The sequence below is a fragment of the Perca fluviatilis genome, chromosome 20 (genome assembly GCF_010015445.1).
Source record: "Perca fluviatilis chromosome 20, GENO_Pfluv_1.0, whole genome shotgun sequence".
In the NCBI taxonomy this organism is placed as follows: domain Eukaryota; kingdom Metazoa; phylum Chordata; class Actinopteri; order Perciformes; family Percidae; genus Perca; species Perca fluviatilis.
The window spans coordinates 8,832,704-8,851,923 of record NC_053131.1 but is presented as its reverse complement, the minus strand read 5'-3'; the positions used below and the strand labels follow the sequence as shown (position 1 = coordinate 8,851,923).

General features: G+C 40.3%; 2 protein-coding genes across 2 annotated transcripts in view; both read left to right on the top strand.

The window, feature by feature from the left end:
- Positions 1–4,680, top strand: part of rab11fip5a (RAB11 family interacting protein 5a (class I)) — a 33,682-nt gene extending 29,002 nt beyond the window's left edge. Inside the window, 1 exon segment of the mRNA XM_039785780.1 lies at positions 1,465–4,680. Within this exon segment, the coding sequence (XP_039641714.1) occupies positions 1,465–1,734 (270 nt within the window). The 3' untranslated portion in view covers positions 1,735–4,680.
- A 1,520-nt stretch (positions 4,681–6,200) lies between these two features.
- sfxn5a (sideroflexin 5a) overlaps positions 6,201–19,220 on the top strand; it is a 28,255-nt gene continuing 15,235 nt past the window's right edge. The window contains exons 1-7 of the mRNA XM_039786216.1: positions 6,201–6,393; positions 12,662–12,730; positions 14,917–14,994; positions 15,628–15,654; positions 17,651–17,705; positions 18,634–18,659; positions 18,857–18,910. Coding sequence (XP_039642150.1) covers positions 6,346–6,393; positions 12,662–12,730; positions 14,917–14,994; positions 15,628–15,654; positions 17,651–17,705; positions 18,634–18,659; positions 18,857–18,910 — 357 coding nt within the window. The 5' untranslated portion in view covers positions 6,201–6,345. The remainder of the gene's footprint in view (positions 6,394–12,661; positions 12,731–14,916; positions 14,995–15,627; positions 15,655–17,650; positions 17,706–18,633; positions 18,660–18,856; positions 18,911–19,220) is intronic.

Here is a 19,220-nt window from a genome sequence, read left to right as displayed (position 1 = left end):
CCTACAGAGGCAAACAACAGTAACTATGTCTTTGTGTTTTTTGAGCTTCAATGATCAGGACTGCTGTAAAACTGAAATGAACACTTCTGGTAATCAAACAAACTGGCTCCTTTCTCTACCTACACAACTCCTGCTTGTTGACTTTAATACACCTGACAATTATAATGCTGATGATAATAATAATAATAATAATAATAATAATAATAATAATAATAACTTCATTAAACAGCAATAAGTGTAACAAATGTTGCTAAAATTGCAAATTTAGGAAGTAATCGGTGTAAAAACAAAAAGGTACTGGTATAAAGAAGAATAAGCTGTAGTTTTATAAACCTATTTCTTTCTTTTTTTTAAACTCACTTCATAATGTGTACTCTTAATTTAGAGTTCTATAGATTTTAGGCAGGTTACAAGTTTGATTTCACCATTTTCTCATTCAGTGAGGATGTAGTTAGACACTAAATTTGTTGTCTAACTTTTGTTTAATGTAAGTTATTATTATTATTATTAGGGCCCGAGCACCGACAGCGGCGAAGGCCCTATTGAAACTGAAGGAATTATTGTTTTTATTCTTTTCCCGTCTTTTTCCGAAAATTTACGTATTTAAAGGGTTTCGGGAATAGGCGCACAAAAATGGCTCGCTAGTGCCCCCTAGAAAGTTAAGAAAATTGAGCCCCTGCAGTGCGTTTAACGTAGACTCACGAAACTTGGTACACATATGTAGCATGTCAAGATGTACAAACAACTTCATTAGAGCCATACCCTAAACCCAACAGGAAGTCCGCCATTTTGATCTGAAAGATGGGTACTACTTGCACTTGGGATGAGTACACCGAGAGCTACGTGTTATTACATTTCTGATTTGTTTGGAATAAATTAGCATGAGCAGCAATCCAACCACTATGGCTGAACAGACAAAGGGCTCCACCTTTTAATCGACAGGAAGTCCTACAGGGCTTGTCCCAATTCGATTCTTTCACGATTTGATTTGAATTGCGCTATTCATTTATTGCGATTCGATAGTATTGAATATTGCGATTTTCTTTTCCTTCTTTAAAAAAAACAAAAGTTGAATAATACACTTCTTGAGACAATATATCATGAGACATTTCTACAAACTAATAGTTTTCTAAGAAGAATGCACATCACATGTCAGTCAGTCAGTCAGTCAGAACATAACATGGATTTTCTGCTTTCGCTCTGTTTTGCTAGAAACCAATATGATGTAGTTGCTGTTAGCGTTACTGTATAAACAGAAAATAATTAGGTGAATTATTGGTTAAAAAAAAAAAAAAACTAAATAAAAAAATATCGATTCCAGGGAAGAGAATCGATTTTAAAAATAGTGATCAGGATTCATACGATTTTGGATTTTCTTTTCTTCCACCCTTAAAATCCAATGAAAACACATCAGACTGTTGTTAACTTTGTCACCCGTTGATTGTTCTTCCGGTCTGTCTTCAGCCTGTGGCCGAGGGCGTGGGCACGGGCGCGGGCTCGTACTACCACCTGAACCACAGCGAGCTGGTGGCCCTGCTGGTGCAGCGGGAGGCCGAGCTGCAGAGGCAGAAGGCGGAGTTTGAGCGTCAGAAATCTCTGCTGGCCAAGCGGGAGGTGGAGCTGAAGAAATTGAAGCCGCAGGTCAAAGATCTGGAGGACTACATTGACACGCTGCTGGTGCGCATCATGGAGCAGAAGCCCACTCTCCTGCAAGTGCGCTCCAAGTTAAAGTGACGAAGGGGGGAGGGGGAGGGTTTGTGGTTGTGTTCACGCTGTCCTCCACAACAGCTCTTTAGTCTTTTCACTGCTATGCTGTCCTTTTTGATACAAAAATCTCTAGGCACTGAGAGATGTCGAGGCCATGTTTTCCAGCCGGCATGCTTTAACTGTGCTGAAACACACACGTCCTGGCAGAAGGCTTTGGTTGGGGCGGCTCTCAATGTAGCGGGTCCTCAGGTTGTTTTCAGGTTCACACAGCCAGTTGGTTTCGAGCTCACAGAGGAGAGCCCACATGCTCCCATTTTGGGATCCTGATTGTAGAAACATTGATTCCTCCTTTTCACCTCACTCCTATCACCTTATCACAAAAGAGAGAAATGGTAGAGTTTCAGTCCATGACACTGTATATACAACTAACTCCTCACAAAGTTGTTATTTTTTTTTTATCTCCAAAAAAATGTTCTCCAAAAGTGTTGCAGTTCTGTAGAGAAAGGAGAGCGACCGACGTGAAGGGCCACTCTGGTGCTTTTGCATGTTTCAGACCATTAACCCCAAATTGCATACACTTTAATTCAATGCTGGGCATTTGTGTAGCGTATACCATCAGGTTTAGATCGATTTTATACCTTCGAGGCAGCCATTGGTTTCACTTCATTTCAGTGCAGCTGCAGCATTGAGCTCAATTTGCAGAGACCCGAAACCTGCTCAAGACCTTTTTTTTTTCCTCAAAATAGTGCAACATGCAAGATTCAGTTACCAGAAAACCTTATTGTAGGTCTGCAACTAGTGTTGTAAGACGAAGAAAAGCTGCAAATCCTGATAATCTGGGAAGGTGGAAATACAGTATCAAATGTTTGGCATTTTGGCTTGAAAACTGGTTGAAACAATTAATAGATTTTTAAGTTTCCTGCAAGTTGACTAATGGATACATTGACTCATTATTCCAGCTCTACTATGTTGTCAGAAAATCAATAGACAACTGTTGTAAATCTGGTTGTATCTGGCAGCAGCAATGGACTGTCAAAACAGGCCTGGCTCACAACTACTGAATGACCCAATGGTACCACATCACTGAAGTGCAACACAATGTTCACTGCAGGGGATCTCGAGCAAAGTTCTGCCAGTGGTTTTCCATGCTTAAGGAATCGTTCAACGTTTTGGGAAGTACGCTTGTTTCCAAGAGTTGGATTAGAAGACCGATACCATTCTCGTGTCTGAGAGAGATATTGATTTTCTCATCTATGAATTGTATTTTTAAACATTGAGCTTTTCTCTGATAGAACTGAAACCAATGGGTGCTTAGAAGGAAGGGGAAAAAAAATCTATAATCTTTAGGTATGCTTTGTAAAATAGTCTGCGTTATTTTGAAGTATACACAGTATTTGGTTAATGAGGTAAATTCATGCAAAACCACCAATATGTTTCTTATACAGTAGTGACGTTCTGCTTGTGATTGGCATCACTTTGTCCAGATGGTTTATATGTTGTTCTGGATTGACACTCTACAAAAATGTTCCCTAATAAATATCCAGTGCTCGGACTAGTTTTAGAAACTACAAACCAGATGAGCGGTGTGGGAGCTGAGCCTTGTCGCGGCCACGTCACTGGGAACGGATTGGAGCTTCTGAATGTTCAAAAGTGTTCTTAGCCAGCAAGTGAATGCTTTTACGCACGATCAAGTGCTGTTTATCTTTTGCTCGCTCCCTTCCTATTGTTTCCACCTTGATTTCTTCGTCTTTCGTTTCTATTCTGTGGGCATGTCTTGAAATTACCCACAATGCTCAGCCACATAAGCTAACTTATTCTTGTATGGGTCACGGTGTTATCAGGTGAAGACAGTATCACTCAGTATCCAGTCGGTATCAAGATCAGCCATCACAGCTTGTCTGATCTCAGGCTTCTGCCTTCCCACACGTGTGTGTGTGTGTGTATGTGTGTGTGTGTGTGTGTGTGTGTGTGTGTGTGTGTGCGTGTGTGTGTTATCAACACAACTCCACTGCTGAGAAATGCCTGCGAACATGCTGCTTCTTGACTGCCCTCCCTCAGTGTCTGTGTGTCTGTCACATCCGCTTCTGCTCAAGCACGCATATCCTTACTGCTTCCAGGTGTTACAAAGGGATATATACCGCAATTCTAGAGCATATATGCCGTATTGAAATGCCAAATACTGCCTTATTTTTGTTTTGTTTTTGACGCTCGTCAAGAATCAAGCACTTAATTTAGCTTGTCGGGGCTCGGGGCAGGTTTTGAAGAAGAAAAGCCATCTGTTAGCTGAGAGAGTTCACTTCTTTTGACTTCTTTTGATGCTTTGTTATGATATTGTTTAGATCACTGCACACAAATAAATTGTATGCATACCAATAGAAAATGAGCAGTAATAGTGATTTCCTGTGAAATGCCAAAAAAAAAGAAAAGAAAACAGCCTTGAAACTTAATCTATGGAGCAGATTGTTACACCATGAAGTATTCTGATATGATGCCACATTTAACAGCGTTCGTGGATGTTCTTGCACTACTTAATCGTCAGAACATAACTCTACTGTACCCGTCTGTTGATATCAGTAGGCTATAGTTAGATCTTTACACCGTAATGCACTTTCTAATCGCTCTGTGACTTAAGCACTCGGGCCTACTTTGACACCACAACGATGGTTTGCCAGTGAGCTTGAAGCATACAAAAACATCCCAAACCGTCTTGTCATCTCAGTGTATAGATGACCGTAGAGACATATTAAATGTGACTCGGCACTTCGGAAGCGCAAGAATAAATGTCCTCTTCCATGTCTTCCATTTTTATTTAAGTTTTTAAAACTGATTCTGTTTTGTCCTTTTGAGTGTGTAGCCGGTGGAATGTGCTTAAGGTAGTATGTGAGATTGGAAAGTTTACAATTCGTGATGCAATTCTGTTTCACAAATTTTGTATATTTAATAAAGAATATTTTGTGTTTCTTGCTCACCGTATGTTTGGTTGTAAATTTGTCTTTGTGGTGCGTTTGTGTGTGTTTTTTGATGAAATTATATTAAAACACAACCCTTTAATGGATAGTAAGCTTCAGCCCTCTCTCGGTTTATAGCTGGTGTTCTTCAGATAATATCACTTATGAAGACATTAATTAACCCTTGTGTTGTCTTCCCATCGACCATGCAACTTGTGATTTTCTTGGTTGAAATTTGAAAAAAAAAATTTCTACACTTTTCTTGATGTTTTTTTTCTCCTTTTTTTTAGTCACTTTTTTAAAACAAGTTTTTGTCACCTTTGGCAATGTTTTGGATGTATTTTTTTTTTGTCACTTTTTTCAGCAATTTATTTCTTTTTTTTTTCTGCGTTTTTGTGGCTTTTTCCAACATTTGTCACTTTTTTTCTATATAGTTCTGATATAGAAAGCTTTTGTAAACGGGTCAAATTTGACCTGAGGACAACAGCAGGGTTAATAACAAAAAAAGACATGTCTCTTGTCATATCAAAAGTAATAGATGTGTGTCCACTGCAGTGGTGTTTAACTCAGGGTATTTATTTAAATTATTCATAAATGCTGTGATTACACCTATTCAAAAGTTGTGTTTTAGTTCTGCAGTGAGGAGAGCCAGTCAAAACCGAGTCCAGTTGGGATGTTCTGACTGGAGCAAACTGAGTCAAGTAATGAAACCACTTTAAATTGAAGCACTCCCAATGAATCAAATTGTCCCTATTAAACACTAACAATATCACACACCATGATTTAAGAAACATGAGGCCATGTCCCTCTAAAACAACACCCTACATTTATGAAATGTTATTAGCCCTCACCACATGGCAGTGAATCATATTCTGCTGGAGGAATGCAGCACTGGATCTTTCATATATTGATATATTATATTGATTTTTTTTTTAAATGTCTGAAAATGTGCCTGTATGTGAATTATTAATCACATGTGATTTGTGTACATGGTGCACCTGTGATATTACATGTGAAATTGACGTTTTCACATTTTATGTTTCACATGTAAAATATCTGAAAATATGTGAATTGTGCCCGTGAAAAAGGGTGAAAATGTGCTTTTTGGTATGTTAAGTCTAAAAATACTGGAATCAGCATATACTTCCCACAGTATGTGCTGTAAGGTTATTATTGTAGTATGTAACTCCCCCTACATTGGACCCCCTCCAAAATTTTTTTTAAAGAAAATTAATATAAGGTGTTCAGATTATTTTGACCAACCCCTGCATTTTTTCTCTACTACTGACTTTAACTAAAAACCACCACTAGGGGGCTATGTAACTGTTATACTCTTTAAACTCAATCACCTTCCTTCAGTGCTTTCACCAACGACATAGAACTCAAACATGTCGCATTTTTATTATCTGTTGTACTCGTTGTACTCCAAACAGCATACATAAACCCCACTTTAAGAACAAAGCACGTTCTCCTGGGAGGTGTAGTCAACTTAACGTAAGTTCAAACCACATTCTGTCCGAGCAAAGCACCCCGGAAAAACTACATTACCCTTAATGCAAGCTGGCCACTGGACAGCTACGGCGCGCCTCTGCAGCTTGCACTTTGATAAAGTGTTTGTAAACACTTTTATCATCGTAGAGAAGAAGAAGAAGAAGAAGACTGTTACAGATTTGTGTGCGTTTGCAGCAGCATGTCTGAATATGGGACATTCCAGCATGGCAAGTCTCGTTTCGACCAGGTACTTTGACTTTTCTATCGATTAAAGTTTGCCACAGGAACTTTACCGTTACTTCCATAGTGTGCTTCAAGTGCCAGGCAGCAGTAACATAGGTTTACTGTTAAAGCTTATATTTGGCATATGAACTTGTTTACAATTCTGTACATGTTTGAGTGTAAAGCCCTAGCTAGTTCGCCTCTGTTGTATCCATTGACATATATCTTGTCAACAGCTAACGTCACACTCTCTCACCGTGTCAGCAAAATTGGTTGGCCAAAATGACAGGTGAGGTGACAGGCTCTAGCTAGTGAGCTAAGATAGAGCAAATTGATGGCTAACAATTTTGCTAGCTAGATCACGTCACAGCTAACAATGTGTGACCCTTTTGTGCTAATGGCTGTCAAAGTGTAGTAACGTTATTCAACAAACACGCAGTATTTTTTGATTCAGAATCCTCTGTATTGGCCAATAATCCTCAGGCATGTGACTCAGATTTACATTGGGTTTAGGCAGTGGTGGAATCTAACTAAGTAGTTGCATTATAGACCTTTTTCACTTTTCCTACATGTTAACATTTTTATTTATTTTTTGTCAATAAAAAATACCAATACCAATATACAAAACTGACATGTTGACATGTCATAGTAGGACAAGCACAGGTGTATTCAAAACCATTACTGATGGCTGCATTCCACTTAGGAGAGGTCCTGGTATTAAACCATTAATGATGGCTGCATTCCACTTAGGAGAGGTCCTGGTATTAAACCATTACTGATGGCTGCATTCCACTTATGAGAGGCCCTGGTATTAAACCATTAATGATGGCTGCATTCCACTTATGAGAGGCCCTGGTATTAAACCATTAATGATGGCTGCGTTCCACTTAGGAGAGGTCCTGGTATTAAACCATTACTGATGGCTGCATTCCACTTATGAGAGGCCCTGGTATTAAACCATTAATGATGGCTGCATTCCACTTAGGAGAGGCCCTGGTATTAAACCATTACTGATGGCTGCATTCCACTTAAAATAGGAGAGGTCCTGGTATTAAACCATTAATGATGGCTGCATTCCACTTAGGAAGGCCCTGGTATTTAAACCATTAATGATGGCTGCATTCCACTTAGGAGAGAGGCCCTTGTATTAAACCATTAATGATGGCTGCATTCCACTTAGGAGAGGTCCCTGGTATTAAACCATTACTGATGGCTGCATTCCACTTAGGAGAGGCCCTGGTATTAAACCATTACTGATGGCTGCATTCCACTTAGGAGAGGTCCTGGTATTAAACCATTACTGATGGCTGCATTCCACTTAGGAGAGGTCCTGGTATTAAACCATTACTGATGGCTGCATTCCACTTAGGAGAGGTCCTGGTATTGTGCATGCTGACTCACTGAAATAGCTTACTGGGACACTTGATGGAACTGAGCCATCGTTAAGGTTATCACTTTCAGCTGTGCTTTTCCTACTATGACAAGTCAACATGTCTGCTGTGAGAAAGGTCCATATCGACTCAAGTACTGATACTGATAATTTGGATTTTTTGAAGTGGAGTAGGCCTGCTTCTCCATAGTCGGTGTAAGCTTCAGTTGAGGGTGGTGCCCCCCCAGTTTGGGGAAGCAGGCAGGAGGACAGGCATGACAGTTAAGCAGTGTCTGTGGAGGGGGGGGGGCAGCAGCTAAATGTATTTTAGCCACCTAAAAAAAGGCCCACCTAAATAAAGCGATATCAGTTTAAGTGTACACTATATTTAGAATATTTTCACAGCTTAACCATGTCCTGAGACAGCCCTGTTTAAGTTTACATGGAGGGAACTGAAGCCGTTATAGCACGGTCTACAAAGCTACCAGACTCCATTGACAAAAACAGCAATTTTACTTAGCAGAACACAGGTGTTGCTGGTTTATCACTGCCTCGATTGGTTAGTTAGTTTGTGTAAGGGTGTGACTTTGGCGTTTTAAAAGGGTTAGAAGCTAACAAACACACGAACCAATCGAGGCTGCAGTAGACCAGCAACTCCCGTGTTCTGCGAGGTAAAATTCCTGTTCTTGTCAATGGAGTCTGGTGGCTTTGACCAGAACGTGGAATGGTTTCAATTCCTCTTGTATTATCTTAAACAGGGCTTTCTGACATCTAGGTAAAGGTAGCTGTGAAAATATTCTAAATATAGTGTACACTTAAACTGATATTGATTTTTTTAAGGTGTCTGAAATACATTTAGCAGCTACCCCCGTCCACAGCAGGACATTGCTTAGCTTCCGTGTCAGCACTCCTGCCTGCTTCTCCAAACTGGGGGCGCACCGACCGACATCTACTGTAGCTAATACACTGAGTATTGATTAGTACCTCATACAACCCCACTTCAAAAAATTCTAACTATCCCTTTAAGTACAAATTCTAGGTACTTGTACTTTACTTGAGTATATTCCATTTTAAACAACTTAATACAGTGCCTTGCGAAAGTATTCGGCCCCCTTGAACGTTTCGACCTTTTGCCACATTTCAGGCCTCAAACATAAAGATATAAAACTGTAATTTTTTGTGAAGAATCAACAACAAGTGGGTCCCAATTATGAAGTGGAACGAAATTCATTGGCTATTTCAAACTTTTTTAACAAATAAAAACTGAAAAAAGTGGTCGGGCAAAATTATTCAGCCCCTTTACTTTCAGTGCAGCAAACTCTCTCCAGAAGTTCAGTGAGGATCTCTGAATGATCCAATGTTGACCTAAATGACTAATGATGATAAATAGAATCCAGCTGTGTGTAATCAAGTCTCCGTATAAATGCACCTGCTCTGTGATAGTCTCAGAGGTCCGTTAAAGCGCGAGAGCATCATGAAGAACAAGGAACACACCAGGCAGGTCCGAGATACTGTTGTGGAGAAGTTTAAAGCCGGATTTGGGATACAAAAAGATTTCCCAAGCTTTAAACATCCCAAGGAGCACTGTGCAAGCGATAATATTGAAATGGAAGGAGTATCAGACCACTACAAATCTGAAGACCCGGCCGTCCCTCTAAACTTTCAGCTCATACAATGAGAAGACTGATCAGAGATGCAGCCAAGAGGCCCATGATCACTCTGGATGAACTGCAGAGATCTACAGCTGAGGTGGGAGACTCTGTCCATAGGACAACAATCAGTCGTACTGCACAAATCTGGCCTTTATGGAAGAGTGGCAAGAAGAAAGCCATTTCTTAAAGATATCCAAAAAGTGTCGTTTAAAGTTTGCCAAAAGCCACCTGGGGAGACACACCAAACATGTGGAAGAAGGTGCTGTGGTCAGATGAAACCAAAATCGAACTTTTGGGCAACAGCATGCAAAACGTTATGTTTGGCGTAAAAGCAACACAGCTCATCACCCTGAACACACCATCCCCACTGTCAAACATGGTGGTGGCAGCATCATGGTTTGGGCCTGCTTTTCTTCAGCAGGGACAGGGAAGATGGTTAAAATTGATGGGAAGATGGATGGAGCCAAATACAGGACCATTCTGGAAGAAAACCTGATGGAGTCTGCAAAAGACCTGAGACTGGGACGGAGATTTGTCTTCCAACAAGACAATGATCCAAAACCTAAAGCAAAATCTACAATGGAATGGTTCACAAATAAACACATCCAGGTGTTAGAATGGCCAAGTCAAAGTCCAGACCTGAATCCAATCGAGAATCTGTGGAAAGAACTGAAAACTGCTGTTCACGCACGCTCTCCATCCAACCTCACTGAGCTCGAGCTGTTTTGCAAGGAGGAATGGGCAAAAATGTCAGTCTCTCGATGTGCAAAACTGATAGAGACATACCCCAAGCGACTTACAGCTGTAATCGCAGCAAAAGGTGGCGCTACAAAGTATTAACTTAAGGGGGCTGAAATAATTTTGCACCCCCAATATTTCAGTTTTTATTTGTTTAAAAGGTTTGAAATATCCAATAAATTTCGTTCCACTTCATGATTGTGTCCCACTTGTTGTTGATTCTTCACAAAAAATTACAGTTTTATATCTTTATGTTTGAGGCCTGAAATGTGGCAAAAGGTCGAAAAGTTCAAGGGGGCCGAATACTTTCGCAAGGCACTGTATATCTAGTCCGCTCTATCTCAAAGGGAAGTATTGTACTTTTTACACTACATTTACCCTAATATTATGATTTTCGAATTAGATTTTTTTTTCTTCGAATCCTCAACCCATAATTTCATTTATTAACAGAACCTTGGATAAGCTGGGAAAAGCACCGTCACAACTTTATGAAAGTGCTATTTTAAATCGCTCAAGAAATAATAAATAAATTACATAAAATAAATGCTAGAGTTACATACCTTTTTGTGTGGATTAAAGTAAAAATTGTTTGCAATTTTCATTTTTTTTTTCATTTTCTAATAAATAAATAAAAACTTAAAGCATAGTAAACATACTTGAATGTGGAATTCAAGTGTAACATTATCATATAATCATACAGGAGTAGTGCTTGGATATATTAATGGCATAGACTTTAGAACCAAACAACACATGTTCAAAACATAAAAACACATTCAGGAAGGATATGATCAACAATGAAAGCACTAGTATCAGACAAAAATAATGCACATGAGAGTTATCAATACCCCTTTTGAAATGTAGTATGAATATAGGATTTTGGATGACCAGTGACTAAACATCAAGATGAGGTCCAAATCCGGTCACATGATCTGACCGGTCACAGAATACAGTGTAAAGCGTGTTTTATGGTCCTGCGGAGGCTCCACGCAGAGCTCTCGCCGTAGCCTACGTAAGTGGCCTGATGTTTATACTTGTGCGCTGGTGTGTGCTTCGAGCCGGCACGGTGTGTGTGTGTGTGTGTGTGTGTGGGGAGTGTGTGGTAGAGCGAAGTGAAAGAGTTACGGCGATTAGCTTCGGAGCGCGTAGTGACTCTAGAGTCATAGTGAGAGAACCAAAGTGTCTCCCCGGTGCTTTCTGACCACGGTGGGAAATCTGTAGCAGGAAAAGTTAACCCTCTCCTTGATTTCATGTTGTTTATGGAGAAGGAGAACCAGGAAATGAGTCGGGGGTAAATGCAACGCTACCAAGACACGATGTGCGTCGCCGCAACGCGTTGTTAAATTTTTCAAGAGGTGCACGTCAGGCTACGGCGTAGGTCCGCGTCTCCACGTACTTATGTACGTAGCAACGGCGTAGATTTTACGTAGAAGTATAAATCACGCTTAAAGCAAGACTAGAGCACTTTTCCCACTTCGGTCCCCCTACAGGTTGGAAGCGGAACTGTCCATTACATTACATTACGCAAGTTTGCCAGACCGGGTAGCGGATCTGTAGTTTGAATGAGACATTAATGAGACATTAAGACAGCGGTAATGGACAATTCCGCTTCCAACCTGTAGGGGGACCGAAGCGGGAAAAGTGCTTTAGTGTTGCTTTAACACTGATGAAGCTGCTGTTAGCCTTTGGAGCGCAGCTAGAAGGAGTCCCCTCTCGTCCTCTGCTCCCCAGTGCCGGCTCGAGTAGGAGTGGCACTGGTGAATAATTGAATTTAACAGATTTTAAAAAAACACTATTCCCCCACGCTGTGTTTTTACCAACCATCCATATGTTCAGGAAGTCACAAGGCGTAGCAGTGAGTCAGATAGCAGATTTTCATTCAAATTAGCTGTTAGTGTAATTAATCTCGAGTTAGGGAGGGATGGGTGCCTCTCAACGCTGCGTGGTGGACTGTTGCTGCATCTCCGAAATGATTCCTTATGCTCAGTGATGAATAAATGATTGAAAGGTATTTCTGGCACAGTCATTATAGAAATTAATTGCAAATGGTGTGAGTGGATATGGGTCCCAAAAAAATGCAGATAGGAAACAGTTTGTCAGAGGTATTAATGAGGAGGCTCCACCTGGTGTGTTGAAACAGCTGGCACGCTGTAATATCACTGTTTACTGGGTGACAGCTGGAATCTCTCTACCTCTCTCTGCTGAAAGAAAAAAAAATCCAGAATATAGATTTGGCTGCCTAAATTTGAACAAACGTTTTATTTCACCTGTATAGTAGATACAGATAGATAAAGAAAATATGATTTTCTGAACTTTCTCATCCCGACTGTTATTCCAGTGATCACTTGTTGAAGACGCAAACTTTAAAAGGCCACAAGTTGCATCTAATATCTAATGTTGACGTCGTACTGGTAATGATGTTTGAATGAAAATTAATTGTTTATTCCTATGAACAAAAAGTATGTTTTTAAATGGCTTTTTGAAATGAATGTGGCCTCAAAGATAATGTTTCTCTGATGTATTTTCTCTTCTCTTAGAACACATTTTCTGGTCGGTTCAGGCACTTCCTGGATGTGATTGACCCCAGCACACTCTTCGTGACCGAGGTACACAAACCACATGATTCATCACATGGATCTGGTGTGATAAAAGCTGAACTGAACCGTCTTTTAATCTGTGTTTACCTAGGACCGTTCATATTGAGCTGACAGGGACTTTGTGCCTTGCTTGATGGCACATCGGTACTACTTTTTTAGGGAAGGGATAGAGTTGCTCATTCACTAATGCTGCCCAGGTTATCTCTTCTGGACTGAGGAGGACTTAAACTTCATCAGAGTACTGTTTAGCTTTCTTTTGTTTTACATATTTGAGAAATTGTTGACTTAATATGAAGGTATATAAAGTATCTGTGTCAATGAGGACATCGGGCAAGCCAGGGCTCTGTAACACAGTGGTCTCAAAACTCCTGCATGAATACAGAGAGAGGAGAGACAAAGTGCTGAGAGTGGGTGACAGGATGATGATGGAGAACCAGATCAGGGTCCAATTGATGAAGCACTGACCAAACTGTGGTGCAGATTATCATTAGAAATGACTTTTAAATGTTTGTATTAGTTTTGATACCTTAGTACTAAGCTCAATATTCATACAAGAGGAAAGACTTCACAATTTAGGACTGCTTCTGAGTGAAACTCCGACAGGTATGAATGTGTAACTGTGACTGTGATCAGGGCGTTTCTGCAAAAGAGAGGCTTCCTCTCAGTGAAACTTCTCTGAATAAATAAAGGTACAAAGGTAAAATTAGAATGTTCTATGTTTTGAAGTGGTAAATCATGTATTTTTCACTTTGATTTTTACCACCAACCCCAGGAATACATACAGCTGCTATTTATGTACTTGCCTTTGAGCTATTCAGATGAAACTCCCAGAGATCAGTGAATCTGTAGTCAACCTTCTGCCCGCTCTGCACTTGCAAGGCAAAACTATCTCACCCCGTTGGTTGTGAAGGGAGGAAAAGCAGCTGTTGATTGCTGATGACTGCAAGAGCTGAGCTTTTCGTTGGCATCCACACATTTGCTGTGTTATAGTGAGCTAACAGGCCTTTATTGAGCCAAGTCTCCTACACGTTGGCAATGTAATGTTACATTAAACAGCACAGAGCCAGCATTTACTGAAGAGAAACAAAAGGAAGGAAACCTTTCTGGGGGTGGCTGTAGCTCAGTCCGTAGGGAGTTGGGTTGGACCAAAGTACGGAGTGTGGACTGGTAGCTGGAGAAATGCCAGTTCACATCCTGGGCCTCAGGGCGCCTGTCCCTGACATCTCTCCAAATGTGCATGTATAGGACCTGAGCATGTGTGTTTATTTCAGGCCTGTGTGTAGTGTGTCTAACAAAAACAGAGTGTGATTTGTAATTTCAATTTAAAAAAAAGTATACATTATTTAAATTATTTAAAAGGCATAGAATATGACTCGGTAATTACCGCTCTTAAAATGTACTTGACGTTGTTTTGAAAACCATTTTAACATGACTAATTAATGAACATGCTTGGGGCCTCTCTGTTATTCGGAACGACTCTGTGACCTTTTTGGCTCCAGACGGTTCTCTGGCCTGCTCATCGTGACATTTCTCCAGGTCTTTGTTGTGTTTTGGTAATTTTGTTCATGGAGTCATCAGTGCTTTGGTGCTCTGGGTAATGAAGCTGTTAGCGAGCTCTTTGGTGACAGTAATAGCACCAGTAGCTCCTGGGATGTGATGAGCTGTGGACATGTGGGGCAGCTGTGAGGGGTGGAGAGTGTGTGTTGTGTGTGTGTGTGTGTGTGTGCTCACACGCACATCTGGCACCCTGCTGGGCCAGGCGTAGCCTCAACTTGCCCCTAATGACGAGAGTGGAACAAGGATGGCCCTGATTTTTGCATACAATCTCACACACACACAAAACCTCATGTGCGCACGGGCAAAAGTGCACACCTAACACTATCGCACACAAACGCAGAGAAAGGAACATACACACACATACAGGCAAGCTCATTAGAACAAATTGGGCCACATGACCTTGTATTTTGCTCAGCATTAGACAATGATCACACCACAGAAAGCTGCTCATTACCCTTTAGGAAACTCATTTGTCTACTGAAAATCAGCATGAAAGTTTTAGTGAAACACAATTATCTCAGGCATTGAGCTGTGTGGCTTTAATAGTGGAATATAAAAAACCATCTCTAAGCTGACGGAAGATTGGCCTGACTTAACTTTACATTATACTGACTTTTTATCTATTTGGTCAAAAACAGAAACGTCTGCAGGAGTCTGTGGAGCTGCTCGACCGTTTCAAACAAGGAACTCTGCCTCCGGGAGTGACTGATGCTCAGGTAAAGACTCAAAAACTGGAGTTGACCTGGTAAAACTAGGGCTGCAACTAACAACTATTTTCATTGTGGATTAATCGATTAGTTGTTTGGTCTTTAAAATGTCAGAAAATGGTGAAAAATGTTGGTCAGTGTTTTCCAAAGCCCAAATGACATCCTCAAATGTCTTGTTGTTGTCCACAACTCAAAGATAGTCAGTTTACTGTCACAGAGGAGAGAAGAAACTAGAACATATTCACATTTAACTAGCTGCAATCAGAGAATTTTTACTTTTTATTTCGTAAAAAAATGACTCAAACTGAATAATCTATCAAAAGAGTTGCCGATTAATTGAATAGTTGACAACTAATTGATTAATCAGTTAATCTTTGCAGCTCTAATCGAGACGTTTCTAAAATCATCCAAATATCTACTAAAGACATGTATAAATGGTTTTATTTTGTTTTTACATTTTATGAATTTAATAAAAATTCAAAAATATTCAGAACAGTTTACATGTACGTGGTCCAATAAATAAATAAAGGCTCAAGGCTTTACATTACAGACATCAACTGGCCTGTAGAAATACATGAGACTGTTCAGTGCTTACAAACTAAAGTGCTTTTCATTAAAGGTATTTGTTATTTGTCTCTACAGCTTTGGCAAGCTCAAAAAATTAAGCAGGTAAGACGGTTCTCTCTTTCATTCACTTTTTGTCCCAATCACTACATAACCCATAACACACACTACGGTCACTATCTTGTATCATCTCTGGTTGGTATGGTGTCAGTGGATTGGCAAACAAAACCTACACCAGTCTTTACACTTTAGCTCAACACTTCTGTCCTGTGTACACAACAAACATACAGCGGAATGGCCCAAAACAGGAAAATGCAACATTAAAAGAGAAGCCTTTCATTTACTGTTACTACACTGAACTGACAAAGACGGCGAAGCAGGCGAGTGGCATTAATCCGTGCTAATTAACAGGAAGTGGCAGCTTCGGAAGACGTCTGACGGTCACTGGACTGCAGGTGCTGCTGGTCAAACCAACAGAAACGGTATTTACAGTAATATGGAAACGGCCACAGCAACAGCTTAGAGTTTTAGAAAGCTGGTGTTTATGACTCGTCTAAATAAAACGTAACGATTTGAATTAAATATTTGTTTTTAAGTGTCCTGTCAATGAGTTTGAAGTGGAGTAACTTACTCTTTTTATCCTTAGCTTATTCAATATACTGACTTAGTGAGTTGCCCCTCACCCGTTTCTTCAAAATGTGTTTTTACATTTCGTTTTTTTTTTTGTAAATGTTCCACCAAAACAAGTTCCTTCCCGAGTTTTGCAGAGCCACAGTCTCTGCGTCCGGAGCTTAGCGCCGCCCAGGACCATTGTGATCGGTTTAAAGAAATGCAAACAACCCAGACCGGTTTTTTTTCCTCCTATCCCAGAATGTATATGTGGTGTAGCCAGACCTTGCTCCACAGGGCTGTGGAGATAGACTCGGTATAAGCTGAAACTTTTCAGACATGATAGTGCCCTCATACACGTTACTTCACATGTTCAAGATTGGCTCCATGAGCGTCAGAAAGAAGCTGGATGCCTTCCGTTTCCTTCCAATCAGCAGATCTCGTCACCATTGAAGCAGTAGGGGAAAGAGATTTCCATCTGTCTTATCTTATTTCAGAACGCTGCTGTTTGTCTTTGGTGGGTAAATATGAGAAGGTACATACAAGAAAAGCTTACCCACACACAAAAACATGAAAAAAAGCGAGGTTATATATCAATACCAAAGGCTTCAACCCCTCAGACCTTGATCTGTGCTAATACAGTTGATTCAAGGTGTCAGGGTAATTATGTAAGACACAGCGGCATTCATGCAATCAGTTGAGTTAATTAGAATTAACTGTAATGGCACAAATGTGTACATGTTAAGACTCCCTATTGGTGTAATAAATGATTAAATGATTCTAGAGAGCAAAACGGGGACAGTCACAGCCACACACATACTATGGTTTATGACCAATACTTTGAAAGAACAATATCCAAATGCACACAGTTGAAAATGGTTAACAAATAAGTGAGTTAAGTAATAATCCTTTGTTGCTCAAAGCCACTTCCTGTCTGTTTAATATCACCTTAAATACAGCGAAACTACTATATAATCTGACACCTTGTTTTTAGTAGTCTCACTATATTTAAAGGTGCCCTAAGCGATGTTGGGTGATGTCACTTGTTGTTGACGTTCGAAGCATTGTCAAACAAAACGGAGGCTAGCTCGCCCCTCCCTCCTCTTCATCCCGTCCTCTCCCCCTCCCTTCCGCTTACTAAACCCCCCAACCCCCACCCCCAAATCTTTCTTGTCAGTTATTGGCTGGAACACTGTTTTTGTTGGCGTTTGTGGAGCCTGGGCTGTCTACAGAGGCCAGTTTTTTTTTCAGTCTGTTCAGGGGACAGGCAGCTAGCAGATAGTGAGGAGATGTTTGCTGTATGTGACAAAAAAAATGTTAGCCTAAAAAATGCGTAACATCGCTTAGAGCACCTTTTTAAAGTGATATTAATTAGTTTCCAACACTTTCTTCATTCTTTAACCCCACAGCAAAACTCTTTTTTCCAATTCATTTCAACAGAATGAACTCAAATCCTTGTTGTGTGATTCTAATCATTATGTTTCTATTCCAGGCCATCATCCACCCCGACACAGGGGAGAAGATCCTCATGCCCTTTCGGATGTCAGGTACAGTATGTGGAAGCCTTGGGGGAAGTGGGATCTAGGGGCTTGTTATGTGGTCCAACATGGAGGCGCTGTCACCCCTGGGAACTGTCACGGCTCAACGGGGTTCTTCAGGTTGTCTCAGGCTTGAAAAAGGTCACACTCAGCTGGGTGCTGATTAAAAGCTCTCTCCCACGGTGACCGAGAAGTTCCTGAGGTTCTCTGAAGAAGTTCTTTTTTGGTCCAGTCTCAAAGCACCTTTTTTTGCAAGGCGACTTTGAGGTGTTGGCGAGAGGGTGAAAGAGAACGAATAAAGGAGGAGAAAGGGAGGGAGAAAGAGACACCAGCGATTAATATGTTAGGACCAATGTCAGACAAATGGGAATTTGCAGAATCCTATTGCTCTGTCTAACCTGTACAGACTAGAACACTAGTTAAAGGTCCCATTTTATACTCCTTTTCAGTTTCATACTTGTATTTTGGGTTTCTACTAGAACATGTTTTCATGCTTTAATGTTAAAACAAACAACAATATGTTTATTATACTGTCTGTATGACTATACCTGTATTAACCCTCTGTCTGAAACACTCTGTTTTGGCGTCTATCTCTCGAAGGCCCTCACCCGAAAAAAGCCAATCTGCTCTGATTGGTCAGCACTTCCAAGTCCTCTGCATCTGCACTCAGTGCCACTGTCATTGCAGCCGGGGAGTGACTGTAGCGCCACTTTCTACATATGTATAGTATGGTTGTGATATCACAACCATACTATACATATGTCCTGATGGCCTGTTTAAAGACACAGTTTCTATTTAAACATTTATATACTTTGACAGTATTTAGATAGCACCTTGACCTGCTTTATAATTAAAAAACATTGAAATCTCACTCCAATATAGGACATTTAAAAGAAACTGATGTAATAAAGATGATACTGACTCTGTCTTTTAACAGGTTTTATCCCATTTGGCACACCAGTGGTAAGACCTTTTTTGGATTTTGCATTCTTTTCAGTAATGCAAAGTCAATCATATATCATACGCTGACATAAATCAACTGTTTTAAACCAAGACTGGCCCTCTTAAATAACATTTAGGCTCTGTTTTTTTTTTTCCTTTTTGGTAATCTATCTGTACTTTTGTAGTCGTTTTGTAAAAGGGTTTTTGTCTTTGTGCAGGTTGTTGGCCTCCTTCTCCCAAATCAAACATTGCTGTCAACTATCTTCTGGCAGGTAATACCTACTTTTTAGCTGCAAAACTCAGACTGATGTAATATTATCAAGACATCTCTTCAATGTTATGTAATTAATTAATGTATTTCTTCATAAAGACAACACAAATTAATTAAACGTTCCCGTGTTCGCCAGCCAGCCAATTTTCTGCTGCAGTCCTGGCAAGATGTTGTAAAACCAACAAAGTGTCAAGTGTTTGAGAAATACACTTGACAGTAAGACGCCAAAGAGACAACAATAGCAGCAAAATAAGCATTCTGAAAAAGGTGCCACAAGGAATCAATGACATAATAATAATAATAATAATAAT